General features: G+C 41.4%; 1 protein-coding gene across 1 annotated transcript; it reads right to left on the reverse strand.

Annotated features, from left to right (window-relative positions):
• Positions 1-5,223: 5,223 nt before the first annotated feature.
• Positions 5,224-18,821, reverse strand: PAG1 (phosphoprotein membrane anchor with glycosphingolipid microdomains 1; the record flags this gene model as incomplete). Its single annotated transcript, XM_082294997.1, has 6 exons — positions 5,224-5,574; positions 7,646-7,705; positions 12,176-12,762; positions 15,395-15,491; positions 16,018-16,069; positions 18,697-18,821. 6 exons carry the CDS (start codon positions 18,819-18,821, stop codon positions 5,224-5,226), a joined length of 1,272 nt encoding a protein of 423 aa, XP_082151123.1.
• Between the last annotated feature and the right edge of the window lie 515 nt (positions 18,822-19,336).

A 19,336-nucleotide genomic window follows, 5' to 3' on the forward strand; every position in this document is an offset into this window, starting at 1 on the left:
AGAGATGCTACAAATCAACTTCAGCACCAGGGTATGAAATCATATTAACAGTAATTATGTTCCCTGCTCCCAGGAAGAGACCTGCCCTTGAAAGTCTTCAGCACACCACCAAAGGAGCATCTGTCAGGCCAATCATCTTTCTGCATTCTTCTGTTTTGCAGCAGACTACCACACCAAATTACTCATGAGGCACGTAAAAGCCTTATTCAGGCATACTCCAACCTCAATAAATAAAAGTCATCTGAAATAACTGGTTATTTGCCTGAAGGCAAAAGTCCCTCATTGGAGTGTGGTCCAAATTAAAATGTTTGTTGCAGAAGCAGATTTCTTACAGTCACGTGGCAAACAAATGTATATGCACAGTAGGAGACAGAATAGAAGTCCTTGAGCTAGGCTATGATGTTTCCAGTCCCGCAGCGCACAGATGAGAGTCGTGTCTCTAACTGCTTCCAAGCCAAGCTGCCTGGCCTGAATGGCTGCTTTTAAACACCTGTGTCCCAGCCTAGGCAGGCCTGTCACACGTGGTGACTCCACTCTGGCTGCAGTGAGATGAACAAGAGACAGGGCAGCACTGTCAGCTTTTGTAGTCAAGAGTTGCACAGTTAACGCTAAGTTCTGGGAAGCAGACAATACCAGAGAGAGCACTCTGTGTCACAGCTTTACACATCACTTTTCAGAAAGCACATGCAAACCATTTATCCAGCATCTTATAAAAGCACCATTGAAAGGTTGAACAGAGAGCACCGTTTATACGGAATTGTGTTCAAAACAGCAGACAGGAGCTGTTCAGGGAGCCATGGAGAAGCATGCAGCCCAGAAGCATCCCTGCAGGATGGATTCCTTGAAGGCACGATAGATGAAGGCTTGGAGAACAAGGCAGCTGGTCATCAGCCAGTTGAAACTATGGGGATGGCCCAGCTCTGGGCTACTCATGAATCCCCACACCTACTCATCCCTCACTCCATGGATCCTGCTACATGTAAGCAAGCCTGCAATTTATATTAATAGAAAGACTGAAGCAACTAATTGTTTACAGCTGGCATGAACACCACCTCCCTGAATGCTCACTATTGTAAAACTTAGGTTCTTCAAAAGACTGATAATTCTTATTGCAAAGCTTAGTCATCATAGCTACATAACTGGGCTTTTTAGTGGATGTTTGAATGACTATTGCTATTGTAGGGCTAACTGAGGTCCAGTACATTAAATGTGTCTCTATAAAGATGTTTCCAACTTGGGACAAGTAAATGTTGGGGTTGTCCCTTTGTACTTTTGAGTTAAACACTTACAGTATGGAAAAGAGTATGGAAGTACTAGCTACTTTGTAGAAAAGGCACTATAACTGATCTAACTGTGGTAATTAGGTACATGCCTGTGCTACAGGTATCTGCAAAGAAATTATTTCTCTCTGTGACTGAGAAAGTTACTCTACAGTCATGGTAGAAAAGGATGACTGGTTTACATATTGGATTAGCACTGGTTTCGGTATGTGGTAAGAACAGCTCTCACAGGAGACACAAATTCATGAAATGTCTGAACTGCATTTCCTATTTTCTACCAGTTCCCAGAGAGAAATCAAAAAGACCTTTTCACTAGTTACATACACATTACAGCTTCCCTTGGCCTTACCGTGGCGATTTGATGTGAGATCTTATTATACAGTTGTGCCAAAAAAAGGAGGCAAAGAAATAGACTGTAAAGCTTCCCCAGAAAACATCACCAGGTAACAAATACTTCATTTTGGATGTTGACATTTTATTTAGGGATATGGTGAAAGAGTTAAAAAGAGCAGTAAAGAGACAAGTAGAAGAGACTCGCTTTTCTTTACAGTCAGATTAATCTCTTTGGGGACTACTGCTGGAAATGTCTTTCCATCGAATATATTAATGAAGAGAAAGCATTGACAACAGCCATAAAGGAACAGATTTTACTTCTTGGAAGAGGGAACTAAACCAGAAGCTCGATTCTTTGTCAAGAAATGTAAATATTCACTTAACAACCTTGGACTGAATTCTGAACCATTTTTCTTTAGCATTAGACTACATAATGGAGATTGCAGGGGAGTTATGGACTCCCCTGCACATCCTTATTCAGGAGGGTAATTCTCTTTTGCAGCTCTTAAGTCCAGTGTGTGTGGGTCTCAAGGGTGAGGGCATCCCAAAAGCAGAAGTCCAAAATGTGAACCGCTTCTCCATGAGACTAAGGTCTGATGGACCATTAAAAGGTTGTGACCAGCCTGAGAGACATTTAAACAGGAAGGATTGTGCCATTGCTACAGGACTGCCGACATGGTACCAGCTCCCAGTGCAAGGCTGTATGAGGCAGGTTAAAAACAGAAACCAAAGAAAAAAGAGAGGGGGAGGAAAATTCTTCTTTCATGTTGGAAAGAGGGATGTCTGGGGGATCTCAACAGCAGCTGTCAGAACAGAGGAAAGAAAGGACAGAAGGACTTGTGTCCCTTCCTACAAACCAACATTCTTAATCTGGCTGTGAAAGACAACAGAATGACTGGACAGTCCTCCACCATCCTTTGACCTGCTGGTCTCAATGGAGGCACTTCTAGAGTGATGTTTGCTTTTCTTCTTTTGCACCTTAAAATTTTACAATCAAGAGTTCAGTGCTGTTCTTTGCTATCGCCTGACATATCTCTATCTTTGAATTGGTCTTGAAATTGAAACTAGTGAACATGGCAAACCTCATGTTCCTGCTGTTTCTCCAAAAGCAGTCGTCCATGTAAAGGGATAACTACTACATCTTGAGATGTATTTGGGAATTTCAGGAGCTGAGGTATGCCTGCCACTAAGCTGCAGGAGTCAGACTGAGGACTACATATATATATATATATAAACTGATACCCCTGAGCAAGGAACAGACAGCAAACACATAGTTAAAGACTAAAGAAATTCTCAAGACTTAGCACAACAGATCTTCTGAAACATGGTGCATCTTATCTTTGGCCTTAAACAGGGTGAAGTAGAAGGAGAGAACAGTCAAAGGTGAACTTAATGAATTCACATTCAAGGAAACAGGAACAAAAACTTTTATAAAGAGAAAAACTCCAGAAAGCAAAACCGAAATCATCCGTAAAAAGCACTGAAGTGGAAGCAAAGGGTTTACTGGAGCTGTCAAAACATGGCAGCATGGTCAAGAACAGGATGGATGTAGATTGGTCTGAACTGCTTCTCCTCCAAGGAAGAGAGTCATAGACCAAGTGTGCTGCACTGTCACACAAGGTCAGGACCCATGAAGTTTGAACCACCCTGTGGGCAGAGGCTGCCTGCACACTTGCACTGCTCCTCAGAGCTCTCCTACTTACAGGCGAGGCTGCTAAATCAGCACACTTCTTTCAGTTATGAAGCAATTTCTAATAAGTGTGTGTAACCAGACCTGTGTTTGCTCCTTATAGTACCAAGTCATGTTGAGCCCTGACCAAGGATCCAAGAAGGGCTCAACCTGGTATATCAAAACCCAGCACCAACTGAGCTGAAAGTAAACCTGTTTTGTTTACTACAGAATAAGCCAACCTCAGTTTATGACTGCTTATTCTGAATTAAAAATAAACTGCTCTTCAAGCACATGCCAGGTATTACATATGTGAATGTTGCCAAGCTTGGACTATAACTTGTACTTGTGTCCAAATTACAAGGGTATGCTTATATACATGGGGATATGTGCACATGCATGTCACACAATGCTGGTTCTCTACTGTTGGACTATTCTTGTACCATTGTACTATTTATTGTACTATTCTTGAAGAAAAAATGTACCAATCTAGTACCTGCTTATTTCATCCAAGCACTGTACTTTGTTTTTCACACTAACAGAATAACTCAGCATTTTTGAAAAGCCAGTGGCTTTCAAACTGCTTGTCAGAGGCCCAAGAAGGTCTTGGTTGCCCTCCTGCTCCTTTTAGCAGAAGAACAAGGAGGACCAGTGGCTATGACTGACTAAATCCCACTATCTCTTTTTCCTCTTTTTTGCCCTTTGGCAGTATTCTTTTACATAGACTCCACAATTTTAGCTTAAAAACAGCAAGGCATGTTCCATATCCCTGCTCAAGGAGACAGAAAAAGCCAACAGAACAACCCCAAAGCAATTTTCATTTATCTACTTTTGAAATAGGAAAAAAAAATTAAAAAGAAACCAAATAAGGGCCAAATAAAGAATGGGATTCCTCCTGTTACAAACCCCAGTAAGTTAATCTACAAAAACTTCAAAGATGAAAAATATGTTGTAAAAAATAAAAATACTATCCACTCAACACAGTACCTATTTTTTCCTATACAGGAAACTAGACAAACATACTAAAATATTTAAGTCTTTAAAAAGGGCAAAATTCTGCAAAAAAATTACTCCACACTACTAAGGTTAGACTACACATTATGCCAATGCATTCATTTGCACAACTGTTTTCAACATGACAGTGGTCTGGGGTGTGTATGTGTAGGTGTTTATGTCCATTTGAGGGAAACAGTGCAAGAACGCTAAGGGTGACCGTTGCCATTTTAAAGGGATATTTCACAAATAATCAAACAAAACCCCTACAAATACCAGTACACATCTCAAATACTGCAAGTCACATTCTACAGCCCTTGACATTAAAAAAAAGAAAAGAAAAAAGAAAAAGCCAGCAGAATGAATTCAAGTACATTTGGAGTCGGTCCCTTGTGAACTACTGTTGTTTGCACTTCAGTTGCAGTGAATGTGGACAGAGCTCCCCAAAAGACACAGAAGTGAGTGCATCTTCCCCAGCCCTGCAAAGTCTGAGTTGAGGTACAATTATCTGTGGTTTGCTCAACATTGCGGATGCCAAAACTTGAATGAAAAATTATGCTTGAAAAACACTTTGAAAAAAATTACATAAAATAATCTCTTAAAATGAGAAGCTAGTTTTGTGTGAAGGCAGTCTTTTTGGTACATAATCCTATCAGAACGACAAGCGTGGCACTCCTTCCCGAATTACGTTTGCCTTGGAGCTAATAATAATAAAGAAACCTTTATGTTGTCCTGGTCATCTTTCTGACCTGACGTACCCTTTCCCATGAGCGTTGATCCACCACGCAAAAAAGCCAGCAGGTATCACACCCTGGCTGAAATGTACATTGCTTCTTCACAACTTGTGTTCTAAATGTAGCTTTGTTCCTCCAAAGGAAAAGCACTTCCCTCTTCCACATCTCACTTGTCCTTTGAAAGTAACAGTGGGGAAATCTGCTGCCGGAGTAGTTAAAGTCTGGTGAATTCCCTGTGGTGCTGCAAGTCCCCTATGCTCTCATAGTCATTCTCTCCTGAAAGAGCAGTGTGGTTTGTGTTAGGCACGGACAAGGTCCTGTCTTCCTCTTGGCTCACTGACTGGATAGCTTCATAGTCTGGCTCCAGCTCCCCGTTTGGTCTGTCCGCTGACTGAGGCACAGTGGTAGAATTTAGGGTGTTTTCAAAGTCCTTCACACTTGCATAGAGGCCACTGCAAATAGACGGGGACCTCTGAGATGCAATTTCTTGAATACAGGTATAAGGAGAATCCAGTGCCTTGATGGCTTGTCCCGGCTTACTCACCGACGAGTACATGGCTGAGATCTAGGAAAAGGAGATACCAGCTGAGTATCCAAGCATGGCATAAAACTTGTGCACCAGTCTTGTACTACAAGGATGTTGGTTACTTAAGAAAAGACAGGATCTTCTGATAAAAACATATCCTTTCTAAAACGGTATGGTTTTTTCCTTGAAAAAATATAAAAATTATTTCTTACAAATCCTTCCTTTTCTGGCATGCATTTATAAATCGATCTTCTTTCAAAAAAAGAATGTTTTATAAAGTAAGTTTATAAATGTAAAACTTCTTGAATATAAATCTGTGACGAGAAAATTTGACCTGGGTGAAAGGGAATGGCTTTGTGAGCAGGAGCTCTTGTAAGTTTTGCTATGGTCCTGGAGTCAGTTTGGACTCAGGAGGGGGAGAGGCATCAAAGGGAGGATCAGGCTGAACTGCTGTAATGCAGGAGAAGGATGCTGTCTGATCCTTAGGGCTTTTAAAATTATTATTGTTACTATTTCTAATGGTAGTGGCTACTTTCCTGCTTTTAGAGACACTGCAATAGAAGAATAGTTAATGATTGTCTTTATAGGCAGGACTAAATAGGCACCAACACACGTGAAGACAACATTAAAAATCTGTAGATAAATTACTTACACCAGGTAACAGCAAATAGTGCCAATACTGATATGCAAGGTCTTCTCTGTTGGCAAGAAGAGCTGCTTCTCAGGCACTGAGTATCTGAACTTTAGCCTGGAGACTGAAACCTCTCAGCTGTAAACACCAGAAAGGGAGCCAGCATTTCATTCCTAACTCTGAAAATCCCCTCTGGTGAGGTGATACACTTCAACAAGTGCATGAAAGTGGCCCTTCATGAAAAGGTGAGGAGAAGCCCACATCCACACGTGTCCTTCTGCTCAGGGCTTATCTGGGCTGGTGCCAAGCACAGTTATCAGTCTTGATTCCCTCTCCCAGGCCAAATGGATAGTAGCCCTTACACTGGATGGATGGCTGAAATTCCCTGCACTGCTTCTCTGGTACTCAACATCACAATGCAACAAAGCTCTTCTCTTACATTTAAAGTCTTTCCCAAGCATGCAAGGCCACTCTGGGTTTGTATCAATCCAACTGAAAGAGTGGATTGGCATGAAAATGTCCATTACCATTAGGCAACGCAGACTGATGCAGATGAACCAGAACACTTCTGATAATTATGGGATTTCTTTTTTGTGTGTGTGTGTGTTGGGGGGGAGGGATTTGGCTGGTTGGTTTTTGGGGTTTTTTTGTTTGTTTTTTGTTTGGGTTGGGGTTTTTGGGGCTGGTTGGTCTTTGTTTATTTGTTCGTTTTAGAGGGACATCAACTTGGAAATGGCAATACTTCTTACTTTTTACTGATTTCAGCTGACGAAACAAAAAATGGCTTTTCTGCTTATCTATACTTCAACTCTTCTCAGTATTAGATTACATTAACCCAGTTCAAGATCAGTTTATTCATTAATGTCTGGGAATGCCTCTCCCAACAGAAGGCATTAGCTCACTTAGCACATTGCCAAGTTTGTGTTTACTTTTTGGTCCAGAGAACATATTTATAAATGGCACGGGTGTACTGGAGATGATCACAAACAGCCTTATTTATGTTTAACTTTTCTCTTTGTTTAACTCTCCTCCATTTATCTGACCAACAGACATTTTAAAGAACAGTTTATATTCCAGTGCTTTTACTGTGCTTCAGTTTACTTCCCACAGCCCTAAACACTTTGCATGGGGAAGGTGGAGCATATGTTTCAAAAGGCAACTCGTTATTCTTCTTGCGAAGGTCCTGTCATCCAAATCAAGAAATTACCCTAACAATCAACTAATTGTGGCCTCCTAGTGGCCTCCTATTATTTTCTGACACCATTTTTAACCTATGGGCCTGATACAGCCATATGTTAGAGTACTTCTGATTTTAGGAATGTGGCAGTAGAAACTCCGTGCAGAGAATCTTGGGCTTTCATTTTCCCTTCACACAAGTTTCACCTTTATTAGATTCTGCTTAATCATGCAGACCTGATGCTAATTTCTGCCTAAAAACTGGTCTCTAGTTAGTTACTGAATTTCATGCAAGAAACCTACCTCATCTTCTGTAAGAGATGGATCTTCCTCTCGAGACTTGTAAGACACTGAACTAAGCCTCTGTAAAGAAGGAAAAAGAAAGAAAGAAAAGGCTCATTACCCGTCAACAGTGTGAAATCTGTAACAAAACCCTCCGATTACAATCAATACATTATATTTTATGGTCATTTGCTCTCAAGTTCCATTATACATAGCTAATATCCCCACTATTCAGAGTACTTTTCTGGAGATAACAGCCCTGAGGTTAGTAAAGCTTTTTAATGTATCTGCTCTTGTTCTGACCTGGAAAGGGTAAAAATAATATAATGGTTAAAACAAACTCTGCACCAGTGTATCCATACCTTTACACTTCTTATGAAGCGTCTGCAGAGGCTTCTGAACAATTAGAACTCAGCTGTTGGGATACACCAGTTGCCCTTTCACAGGATTTTCAGATATACTTTTAGATGACGAACAACACTCAGCTGACACCTTCCTGATGATTATTATCCTTCATTCTGTAGATCCTGGAAGTGCTGCCCAGGAGCTCTGTGTCCTCCGTACCCCTGGAATGCAGCCCCTGTGCAGAGGTGCTCAGAAGCCTGGCCTCACAACCACTCAGACCTGCTGCAGCCCACCCTGAGCTGGAGCCAGGTCATGCAGCAGAGACACTGAAGGATGGAGGGCTTGGTTTGGTATCAAGTCTAATTTCAAGCACCTAAAGTGTTCTGTGTAAAACAGGTCATGAAACATCGGGGGGGAAAGCATTTTGCTCTTATGAAAAATGCCTTCAGACCTTTACAACAACAAAGACCCTGCATCTACACAGCAGCCATGGGATGCCTCCTCTCTGGGGCAAGAAGGCTTTCCTGGACTCCTGCTCCACAGTGATTCAGAGGGAGCCTTCCAGCACTGTAAAAGGCCATATTTTGGACTTTCACACAACTTCTCCAACTAAAATACTTCATACCACCTCCAGTACAAGCCAACATGGAAAGACTACACCTATTTTTAGCACAGTCAATAAAATACCACTTCCAGGCACACAGAACTTGTTTTCTGTTTGGTTTTTTTTTTTTGACAGAGGCTCATTATGATAGATTCTTTCCTCCTTCCATTTTCTTGTTGTTTTTACTTCTGGTAAATACCAAACCTCAGGTTCCTGGCCACTTCTGACAGACCCCAGCCCACAGCACACTGAAGTTCTGCCTGCTGCTCCCGAAGAGCTTCCTTCACACAGACTAACTCCCTTGCTTCTTTCTGACTGGAGAACAGTGCTCTTTAACCTGTGGTTTGTTTACTCTTAAAAAAAAGAAAAAGAACAAGGAAAAGTTCAAATATATTTTGGCCTTGTATTAGATCTGCTTCACTACAGCAACTTACTTTAGTCTTTCCTACCTGCAACATTATTTTTTGTGCTGATGAATAAGCTACTAATTTCATCCTCACACATTAAGACAAGCATGTACTCATAAAATTCTTCAGCGATTTTTCTGTTATTGAGTGTGTCTACAAGCATCATGTGTCAGGACCCCTTCTACAGTTTCCCACTCAAGTATGATAAATACCCGACAGTGTTTGCCATCCTGTACTGTTCCCCTGGATATAGCATTCTTTCTTCTAAATGTGAAGCTTGTGACACATCAGTTTTGGAAGATATTGTTATATTGGAAACTTAAAAAAATCCCACTTGCTCTGAAACATTTTGTACCTAGCAACATTATAAACTATGCTGAAATCTCAACAGCAGCAACACAAACAACATGTGTCCTTATTTGCCTTCCACTTTCCTTTCATTCCTCGACAGCACTTGATTTTTTGCTCTTTGGCTCAGCTGCTGCTCCTGACTTGGGCACCAGAACAAGAAGAACATTCTCCTCTGGTGCATTTGTAAGAGATACTTTGCCTGTCCTCAGGCTGTGCAAGGCTGAAATCAGATGGCAGCTGTCAGATGGACACACAGAGAGCATTTCTACCAGTGCTCACTCTGGAAAGACCTGGGTGAAAAAGGAGATCCATGCTTCCTTTTTAAGTAAAAGAAGGAACTAAAGAAAATCTATTCTGCTTTTCCAATATTATTAGAAGAACTATGCTCAAATTTTTGCAGGGGATAGAGGCCTGTAAGATGGGATACACATCATAAGGTCACCCCAAGACAGGCCTCATGCTATTAAAGGTGTCTTTCTTCACCAAGTCCTTCCAAGGATTTGGCTGGGTCACAGCCAATAACCAGTTTATGTAAATTTTCATCCATTTATTGCTCTTAAAAGGATGCCTTGTCCTTTTCATGCTGTTATATATGGGAATGGTCTCTGGCTTGGTCCACCTAGTTCTCTCCCAGATTTTTGTGTTTCAAGAACTGGCTGCACTCTTTTAGATGGTGAGACTGAAACAGCTTAGACACAGTCTATTCTTTCAGTTGGCAGGTACAAGCCTTGGTTACACAGGTGGCCTCCCTGCCTGTCCCTCCTTTGTACCCTCATTGTAGTGAAGGAGACTTGCACGACTTACACACAACCTCTGTCTTCATCAGGGTCAGGGCAGAAGGTTGAAGAGTTTGGGATACAGATGTCATGCTAAACAAAGCAGCTAAGTAGACTCACAGGAGAGGAAGCAAAACCAGAAACACCTATGGGGTCTAACTAAAAGAGTTATCAATATAAACATACATTTCCATAAACACCTTGGTTTTGGTTGCCACATTAAAAAAGCCAGGCATTGCTCTGCATTGCTTCAGGCAGCAAAATAAAGGGAAAAATTATCATCATCACAACAGAAAAACAATCCCACAACCACCTCCCCACACAATGCCAACAATAATGACATTTATATATTCCATCAATTACCATCTCCAACTCTGCTGCAGCTGTAGCTCTCAAGGACAGGACAGGCGCACGCCTCGATGCATAATGCATATACCCGTCAGCGAGCACGGGAATGATCTGATGCTGCCGAAGATTTAACTCGGGGTGGCTTCAGCTCTGAATAAATTTTAATTAGACAAACACCTTTTTTCTGGCACTTAGGGGACTGCATGTGTCATCTCCTGATTAATCCTTCAAAACCTGAACCATTTTAATCAATTCCCACTCCTTGCAGTTACTGACACTGCATACATGGTGTGCTGGGGAGCTACAGAGCAGCACAGGCTTTTCCTTTGTATCGGTGCCTGGGAAATACAATTACTGTCTGCAAGGCTTTTCACACCTGGTAGGAAAAATGTCACTGTTATGCAAAGCTGTTTATCTAAAAGTTTAACTAGAAATTACTTACGGCCTGAATGTGGGAGGAGGGAGGGTTGCTGGATTATTGTTGACAATCACATCCTAATTTTTTACTTAACGAGCTCATTATTTGTAAATATGTGCACTGAAGAGTCCAGCTAAACAATTTTTATATTGTGAGTGGTCTTCATTTTATTCATTTGGACTCTACTGTGCTTTACAAGTTACATGGTTAGTTATTTATTTAATAGGAGATTCTTCTGCCTTCTTCCTGGATTACTGAAATTCTTCAAATAAGAGAGCAACCAAAACCAAGTAACAATACCTCAGCTCTGCAGTGATTTTTCAGGTAAATGTTTACATTAAAAAGTCACATTGCATCCTGAGAATTTTTTTAAAATTTTCATCAATACCTACCTAATATTATTTGATGACTTGGACACCAAAAATCTGCTAAACCTACAGTTCTTTGACTCACAATTAATAAAAAGATATGTAAACATTCTGGAAAATGCAAACTCAACAGTTTATGAAAAGTCTCTGCTATGATCTTAAAGGATCCTTAAAATGACTTCCAATAAAAAAGACAAATGGGAAAACAAACTGTTGAAAATGTCATAATTCTGTTTTTCAAGGAATTCACCACAACTCGTTCCTAGGGAGGAAGCATAAGCTGCTGAGAAAACTTAACTTTTGGCTCTGATTCCAGCACTTAGAAATTCCCTACTCTGTCTGTATGTGACACACAGAATTTGACAAATATAAAAGCGTACAGCTGTGATCTCTCTCTCTCTCTATCCCTCTCTCCTACAGCAAAAGACAAGGTGAGTCACTTCGAGCAGGTGCCTAACACTTGCACAGCTAAGTCAAGGTGTCCCAATGAAGGAGGCACATCTAAAGTTAGGATATCCACCAAGGCTGCCCCCCTGTCCTTTTTGTTAGTTTCATTAGAAAAAAAAGAAGAGAGGGCTTCTGAAGGAAATAATAGATGCTGACAGAGATACTGGACACCCCTTGTAATAGCTTCCACAAGTATAATACCATCAAACAAAGAAGCAGAGGCCTCCTATGCAATTCCTGGATAATATTTGGGAAAAGCCTTAGGTAGAGCATAACTGCAACAATCAAAAATATGGGCTGCAACAGAATGAGCATATGCCCCTAATACAAAGACTACACTGTACAATATCATATTTCCATTTACAGTCTTGCTTCATCTTGAGCGGGGTTCTTTCCTTGTTATTTTTTGTAACTGAAAAATAAAATCCTCTCCTACCCCTATGTTCGCTATCATTATTTGGTGAGGACAAATACTTGCAGTATTTACCTTTTCTGGTTTACTTGCTCCTTCTGTCACTTCTTCCACTTCTTTTTCTTGCACATTCTCATTTTCATCAAGAAGTTTCATGGGTACTGGAGGGGGAAGCTCATCCTCTACATCTGGTATATTGTCGAGAGGACTGTCTGAATTTGCACTTTGGCGACTCTTCTTATTTCGGTCAACAGATGCATATTCTGCTGACTCAACTCTGCACTCAGGAATCTGATTCTGACCTTCAGAAACTGTCAATGAAGCCCTTGATTTGCTGTTAGAGTTCCCTTCCATGCTGACTACTGCTCCAACATCTTTAATTTCCTTCACAGTTTCATACAAGCAGTCTTCAACTATGTTCTCCTGAGAGGAGCTGTCTTTCAAGACTTCATAAGGCCCTTCCATTCCAAGACCTTGATCATTTTCTGCATTTCTAGATGAGATGATAGGTTCCATGGGGTTGTTGGGAGGAATACTGGGTAGTTCCCGGCTCTGGTGACATTTTATAGACTTTCCAAGACTATCTTGTTGATCTAGTAGGTCAGATGTCTGTACTTCTTCATAAGGCTGAATACAGGCGGCTGTACTGTCCTCAGAAAGAACTAAAGAAAATTACAGAGAAGTATTACAAACAAATGCATAACTAAAAGGTGTGATTTGGTACTCTCTACATCACTTTGGTTTTTTTTGACATGCTGGAAAGGATAAATGATACTAATGCCTAGAAATGCTTAGTGATCAGCATGCTTTTTGCTTATCAAAAGGTTTCAGTTACAGACAGTTCTGCACTCTACTGTTAAAATATCTTTCTCGCAACATCTAAAATAATCTGTACACCCCCAAATCACATTATATGGCAACAGCATTCACTGTGCATGCATATTCAGCTGCCTTGTACTCAGTTTCACTGAATGATTACAGAGTGCTCAGTAGTCTCAGATGGGAAAAAGGTGTGAGGCCTCAAACCAAGATAAAAAAATCCTTGTTATATTTTCCTCTTTGCATTTCCCCATTCTTTGGAATCCAAAGGAAAGCATTCCTACTTCCTCCCTACCATCCCTCAGCTTGTTTAACATGCTGGCCAAATTCTCGTTGGAACTGCACTTTGCTCAGCCCTCCCTGCATGCTACACCAGAAGCTCCCCACCAAAGGCTGTGCCATACTTCTCTTAGTCTCACAGCACATAATGTAGGTTGACAACCTACTAACAAGCTGGCCATATGCACAAGAGAGAAGACTAGACTTCAGAAGGTAGTGTTAGGCAGAACATGTTGTTTTAGGTCCCAGAAGCAGGCCACATGTCACTGTCACTAGAGAGTATTAGGGACTGAATCTATGGGGCTTCTCATCTTACACCACACGTGTGATATTTGCATGCATTCATGGGGATATACAAGCACGTTTCATGTAGTGCATGGTACATAACTTTACCTCACACTATTTCTTAAAAAAATCACTTCTGAACAGCTTTACTATTCTTAGTACAGTTCCTATGGCACTATCTCAACAAAAACAACCCATTCTTCTGTGTCCTTCAGTGTGTTTGACATGGTGACAAAAGTGTTGCCAAAGCAATCAATGCCCTTGATTTGGTGGTTGCCATGGACATTACTTTCTCTTGTGTTCAGGGCATGCAGATGCAGTCAGCACCTGCAGGGAGCCATACCCTGACTGCATAATTCAGGCCAGAACTGGAGGTGTAAGATGGTAATCACTGTCTGAATGGGAGATGGGAGTTTTCCCTTTCTGGTCCTTCATTCTAGGGATTTCTGTGCTGTGCTGAGCACTTTTACAGAACCCAGAGAGCACACACCCCATTCAGCCTGCAAGGGATAATCAAAAGCAATGAGAGCTCAAGTTTCTGTGCTTCTGTGGTTATGGGTAGTAAGCTGAAGGGTTGGCATAGGTTGACAATGCTGGCAGGTTGGGTAAGGGAAAAAACCACAGCATTTGATGGTTCTGTTCCATAGCCCTGCCTCTGCTCAAAAAGCTAGCAGAAACAGTAATAAAAAGAGCTATTAACAAAAAGTGCATAAAGTATAAGTAGAAATCAAAGCACAGGGGTTTCTGTCATTCAGAAGGGCTGTTATGCAGAGTGTCAGCTGAGTATAATATCAGACAGTCTGAAAACTGTCTGCTGGTTGACAGCACACGTTTTAGCAGCAGCTCTGACAGCTGCACATGTGGTGACTCATGGCAGAGAGAAATACTTCCATTCTGCAGGGCTTTGCTCTGCACATCAAGTCCCTCAGGGAACCACACACCTACATACACAGCAAGCCAACGGATGGCAGCAGCAATTAGCTGCAAAAACAAAGTTTAAAAATTACTTTGGATAGTTGTCTCTAAGGAGTGAAGTCTGAATAGCTTAGCCTCTGTGTGCAGGAGACAAAGAGAGAGCTGAAAGTTGGAGTGCAGCCCCTGGTGTTGGTGTTAGTGTGAAGACAACAGTTGGCTCCCAGTGGCTCTGAGCTGAGGATGAGTTTATTTTTAGGTTCAGCTGAGTAAAATATTTTCCAGGGATACTCCAGGGTGAATCATTTTGAATGTTCAGCAAAGCAAAGACTAAGGAAAAAAAAGGAAGCCTATTTACGTTGCCTGTTTTCTAAAATATAAAAATGTAAGTGACAGCACACTACAGGACTGTGATCCAAAGCTGCAATCCCTGAAGGAGGACCTGAAATATTTCCACAGCCTCCTGGAGCACTTCTGAAGCTCTGAGGTGCAACTTCATCTTCTGGCTTTATCCCTGTTCCATAGGTTACCAAGATTAGGGAATGTCCCATTCTCTGCCTGATGGCCTGGTTGATCTGCAGGTATGGCTTGGTGGCCCAGACCTGGTGGCCCAGGAGAAGAGCTCAGCACCTCCTAGTATTGGCTGGCATGGAGGACTGGGAGCAGGGGAGTAGGGCTGTGCCAGAGCATGCCCAGTAGGGAAGTGGAGATGCAGCCTAAACCACCAGAATGTCCATGAGGTGATCACCTTCATTGACTTTCCAGCAAGGCAAACGACTTCATGGCATTTTTTAACTTGGTTGTACGTTCTGTGTGATCTGGTGTCAGACCTGCAGAGGTGCACAGAGTATTCAGACAAATGGCTTGCCTGTGTGCTGGGAAAGCTGATGGCTAGAAACCTGAAACCTGAGGGATCACCAGGTGCAGCTAAGGTGGGAGCTGTGAGCACTGGGGCAGTGCTGCTGGCTCATCCCACCCGCAGGGGCTGCCACTACTCACCCTCCCCATTGCTGAGTGCTCCGTTCTGTTCGCTGTTTGGGGGAGGCTCCGTAGCTGAACTTGTGATGGAATGGCTGAAAACCTCCTTGTCGGAAGGCTGCAACACAAATCAGTGACCACTGGATCAGAATAATGAATAAACATGCAAGGAATTTCATTCTCATCTCCAGAGCTCTGACTAGCAGGTATTATTGGCAGGAGAGCCAAACCATGCCAACTAGATTCAAAGATTTAAGTGCCTGTGTTTACAGATGTTAAAAAAGATGAATGCAAAGATGTCCAGAGTGATGTCCTTTCCAAGCTTTATGCTAACAGACATTACTATGGCTTTAACCCGTGAGAAGACAGCAGCTGACAAAGGGTACGCTGCCCTTGGGCTGCAAATGGAGTGAAGGACAGGCAGGAGAGCTGGAGAACAGTGGTGTCAGAAAGGGCACTGAGAAAGTGCAGATTATCAGGATCTACACAAGTTTTCCTCCTCTTCCTGTTCTGCAACTTTTAAAGTTTCCCATGCTCAACCACCTTGTAATTCCTGAGCTGTTTTCTAATTTGTGGTATTTTGCAAGGAGCTTGGTACAAACCAACCACAAGACAGACACAAGCTGCCAGAAATAAATACTTACCACATTCATCAGATTTTCATGATCTCCATTCTGATTTTTGGCCTTCTTTTCCCTTAATGAAAAAGGCACATGAATTTTTACTACAAATTATGCTAATATACAAATGCCAATCATTAACAGACTTTACACTCCTGCAGGGAACAGAACTATGTTTCACAATAATATTGAAAATGGAATAACTGAAACTTATTACAGGAACTGGTATGACCTCTGTGTAAGGACACCATTGAGGCAGAATGGAGATAAACATAACTGAAGAGGTACAACAAACACACACAACCCTTCTTCTCACTCAGTGTAAGATCACAGTGAGGACTGACTGATGATAATTACAATATAATGTAAATAATTATGTAGAGATAGGACAAGGGGGAATGGCTTCAAACTGAAAGGGAGTAGGTTTAGATTAAGTATTAGGAAGAAGTTCTTTACTGTAAGGGTGGTGAGACACTGGAACAAGTTGCTCAGAGAAGCGACTACGTGTGGCTGCCCCATCCCTGGAAGTGTTCAAGGACAGGCTGGATGGGGCTCTGAGCAACTTGGTCTAGTGAAAGGTGTCCCTGCCCATGACAGGGAACTAGATGATCTTTAAAGTCCCTGCCAACCCAGGCCATTCTGTGATGATAAAAATATTATTATCTTCAATTTAATCGTATCTGAAATTCTCAGATACACATTCTGGTGACAGACCACTTGGGAAGTCCCTTAAACTGTGTCATGAGGAATTAGAAAAGGCCAACAAAATCCAGGCCAACTTCCACTAAAAATGCTAGTCAAATTGATAATAAGCATGAGCAGTTCAAAAAGGCCTACAAATGTGATAGCAGCAGAGGCCTACATTTTTAAAGGAATCCTTCTTCCCTGGGTCCTTCACAGGAGTCTAAGTATGGATCACGTTTCCAGTTTTTACCATGTGGGAAATACAGCTCTTATTCAGAATACTGCAATAAAGTATGAGCTTAAAATAATGTTAGTCCTTCCCCTAGATGAAAAGTCAAGTAAATAGGTGAGAAAATATTGACAATATGAATTTTTTACGTCTTGTAAAGTCTGCAGGGAACTGTAGACATTAGCACACTTAAACTTCTACCTAACTGGGAAATAACAAAACAGCAAGTGAGCCTGCACCAATGCAGAGCAGAGAAAGTTAAAAGCTGAATTTTCTCTCTGGAAGTTTTTCCGATTCTGGTATTTTATAAAGAGCAATTATTATTCAGTTTTCTATGTCCTTATCCATTTTTGAAAAGTAAGCCAGGAAGAAATTCTGCATAATTGCATTTATGCATGAACAACCTGCCCTAAAGAATGGCCTGAAACAAAAGATACTATATCCAAACTAGCAACACATGAATTTATTAAAAAGCATCACCAGAATGTTTCAGGCAATGTATTTCTGTAACTGCAAAGACTACTCAGTGGTTTGACTCATCTTTCTAGAGATGTTTCAAGGATTGGTATGTTACAAAAAACCACACAGAATTATAGAATCATTTGGGTTGGAAAAGGCCTTAAAGACGATACACAGTACCTAAATGCAGTATTTGTGGGCCAATGAATATTTAAAAGTCTTTCTATTTTTAAATCCATTTAAAATATATCTATTTCTACTAATTTTTATACAGATATCACAGGAAACTGTGACAATAAGAAGATACTGAAGTGTCAACGTACAGTTTATGAAAGTGTTTCTGCTGAACCACATGAAATGACAAGGTCCAACTTAGGCTTTTTAGGGTTTCAACCAACTTCTGGGGCCTGTTTTTGCCCACAACTGCTTTTTGCATGGTGGGCATTAGATAAATCCTGCTGAAAACCAGGGCCTTCCGCTGTAGACACATCTTGTGCCAATACAGTGCATTTTATGGCTGCACAGTTTCCTCAGTGCTCTCAAAGCTGAAGGGGTGAAAGCACATGCTCCTTATAGGCATATGCATCCAAACTGAAGATTTTGCTGCTGTACTGGATTTTTTTTCCCCCCATATACTTGGCTGATTCAGCTATGCTATCAAAACATGGCAATATGGACCACAGCAGTCCCACTCCTCGCAGTGAAGGGTCTGACTGGTCTGGCCAGTGGAAGGGCACCATGGACACCTTCCCTGTGCAGTCAGCAGGGCTCAGCTTACATGTCATGAAGGAGCATGAAACATGCATATACAAAGTCAGTAGAAGTGCCTGTATCGGTGAAATTGAATCCTCTCAAGGAGAAGAAAATAAGGATAAGGTGTAAGACATTAATTAGTATCACTATTTGATCCTTACTCATTTTTGTTGGAAAGGCAGGATCAATTCTCTATACTTCAGGAATGGCCAAAGCAAAGCTGAAGTACATAAACACTTCCCTTTCCTTTTTACCTACACTTTTCTTTGTCCTGCTCAGCCCACCTAATGTTCTCAGTTTCAGCTTAGGGGTGTGATCTGCTAACCCTCAGTGTCCACCTGTGCTCCAGGCTTTTGTTTAGGGGAAACCACCGAACAAGCACAATGGTGTACTTCCTTCACAGCAAAATAAAAAAAAAAATTCAACTTTAGAATTAATGGAACTGTTCAAACTCAGGTTTGCTCTGAAAACTGTACCCTTTTTTTAATTTCTGTACCTAAGTCCTCAGTATTTCCTGCTATTTATACATGAAGCTATGTACAAAGTAAATCAAGAACCATTAAGCCCTGGAGCCTTACCCATTGCAGCTGGAGCAAAGGAAGATGAGGAAGGTGAGGAACAAGAGTGTTGTCATGGCTGCCAAACTTCCCCACAGGATCATGTGCATCTGTCCACTGCCTAAGAAACCACCCTCTGGCCCCATGGTACTAGCAGGAGCTGGTATCACTTGGGGTTGAAGAGGTTACTCCTTGAAGAAGACTGACATCTGTGCTGCATGCACCTTCTGTTTCTGCAGAAAGAAAAACACCATCAGAGGTTAAGAGAAATTTTGAAGATAATGAATCTGACAGCTACAAGTCTGGCAGGAGAGATTTTCAAATCCAGATCTTACAAAAACCAGTTTCAAGTACAAGCCAGCCAGCCAGCCAAAGAGATTTGCAGTTACATTTCTGACAGCAGCATAGAACAGATTTGTCAAATATTCACGGAAGCTGTTACCTATCTACAATCTCAATGTGAGTAAAAGGTAGTTCAGCATCTCTGTACTTGTATTTTCGGGAAAAGATTTATAAATCCACTTTGAGGGACAGAGTAATCTATTTTGTGGTTATATTTGTAAATTTCATTGAAAAGTGAGCTTTCGAAACCATCTAGAACTTCTGCCAAGTTAACAAGCCAAAAAGAGAGCAGCAGCAGGTGTTCACCTCATTCCCTCTC

Source organism: Coloeus monedula (assembly GCF_965178545.1).
Source record: "Coloeus monedula genome assembly, chromosome: 1".
Classification (NCBI taxonomy): domain Eukaryota; kingdom Metazoa; phylum Chordata; class Aves; order Passeriformes; family Corvidae; genus Coloeus; species Coloeus monedula.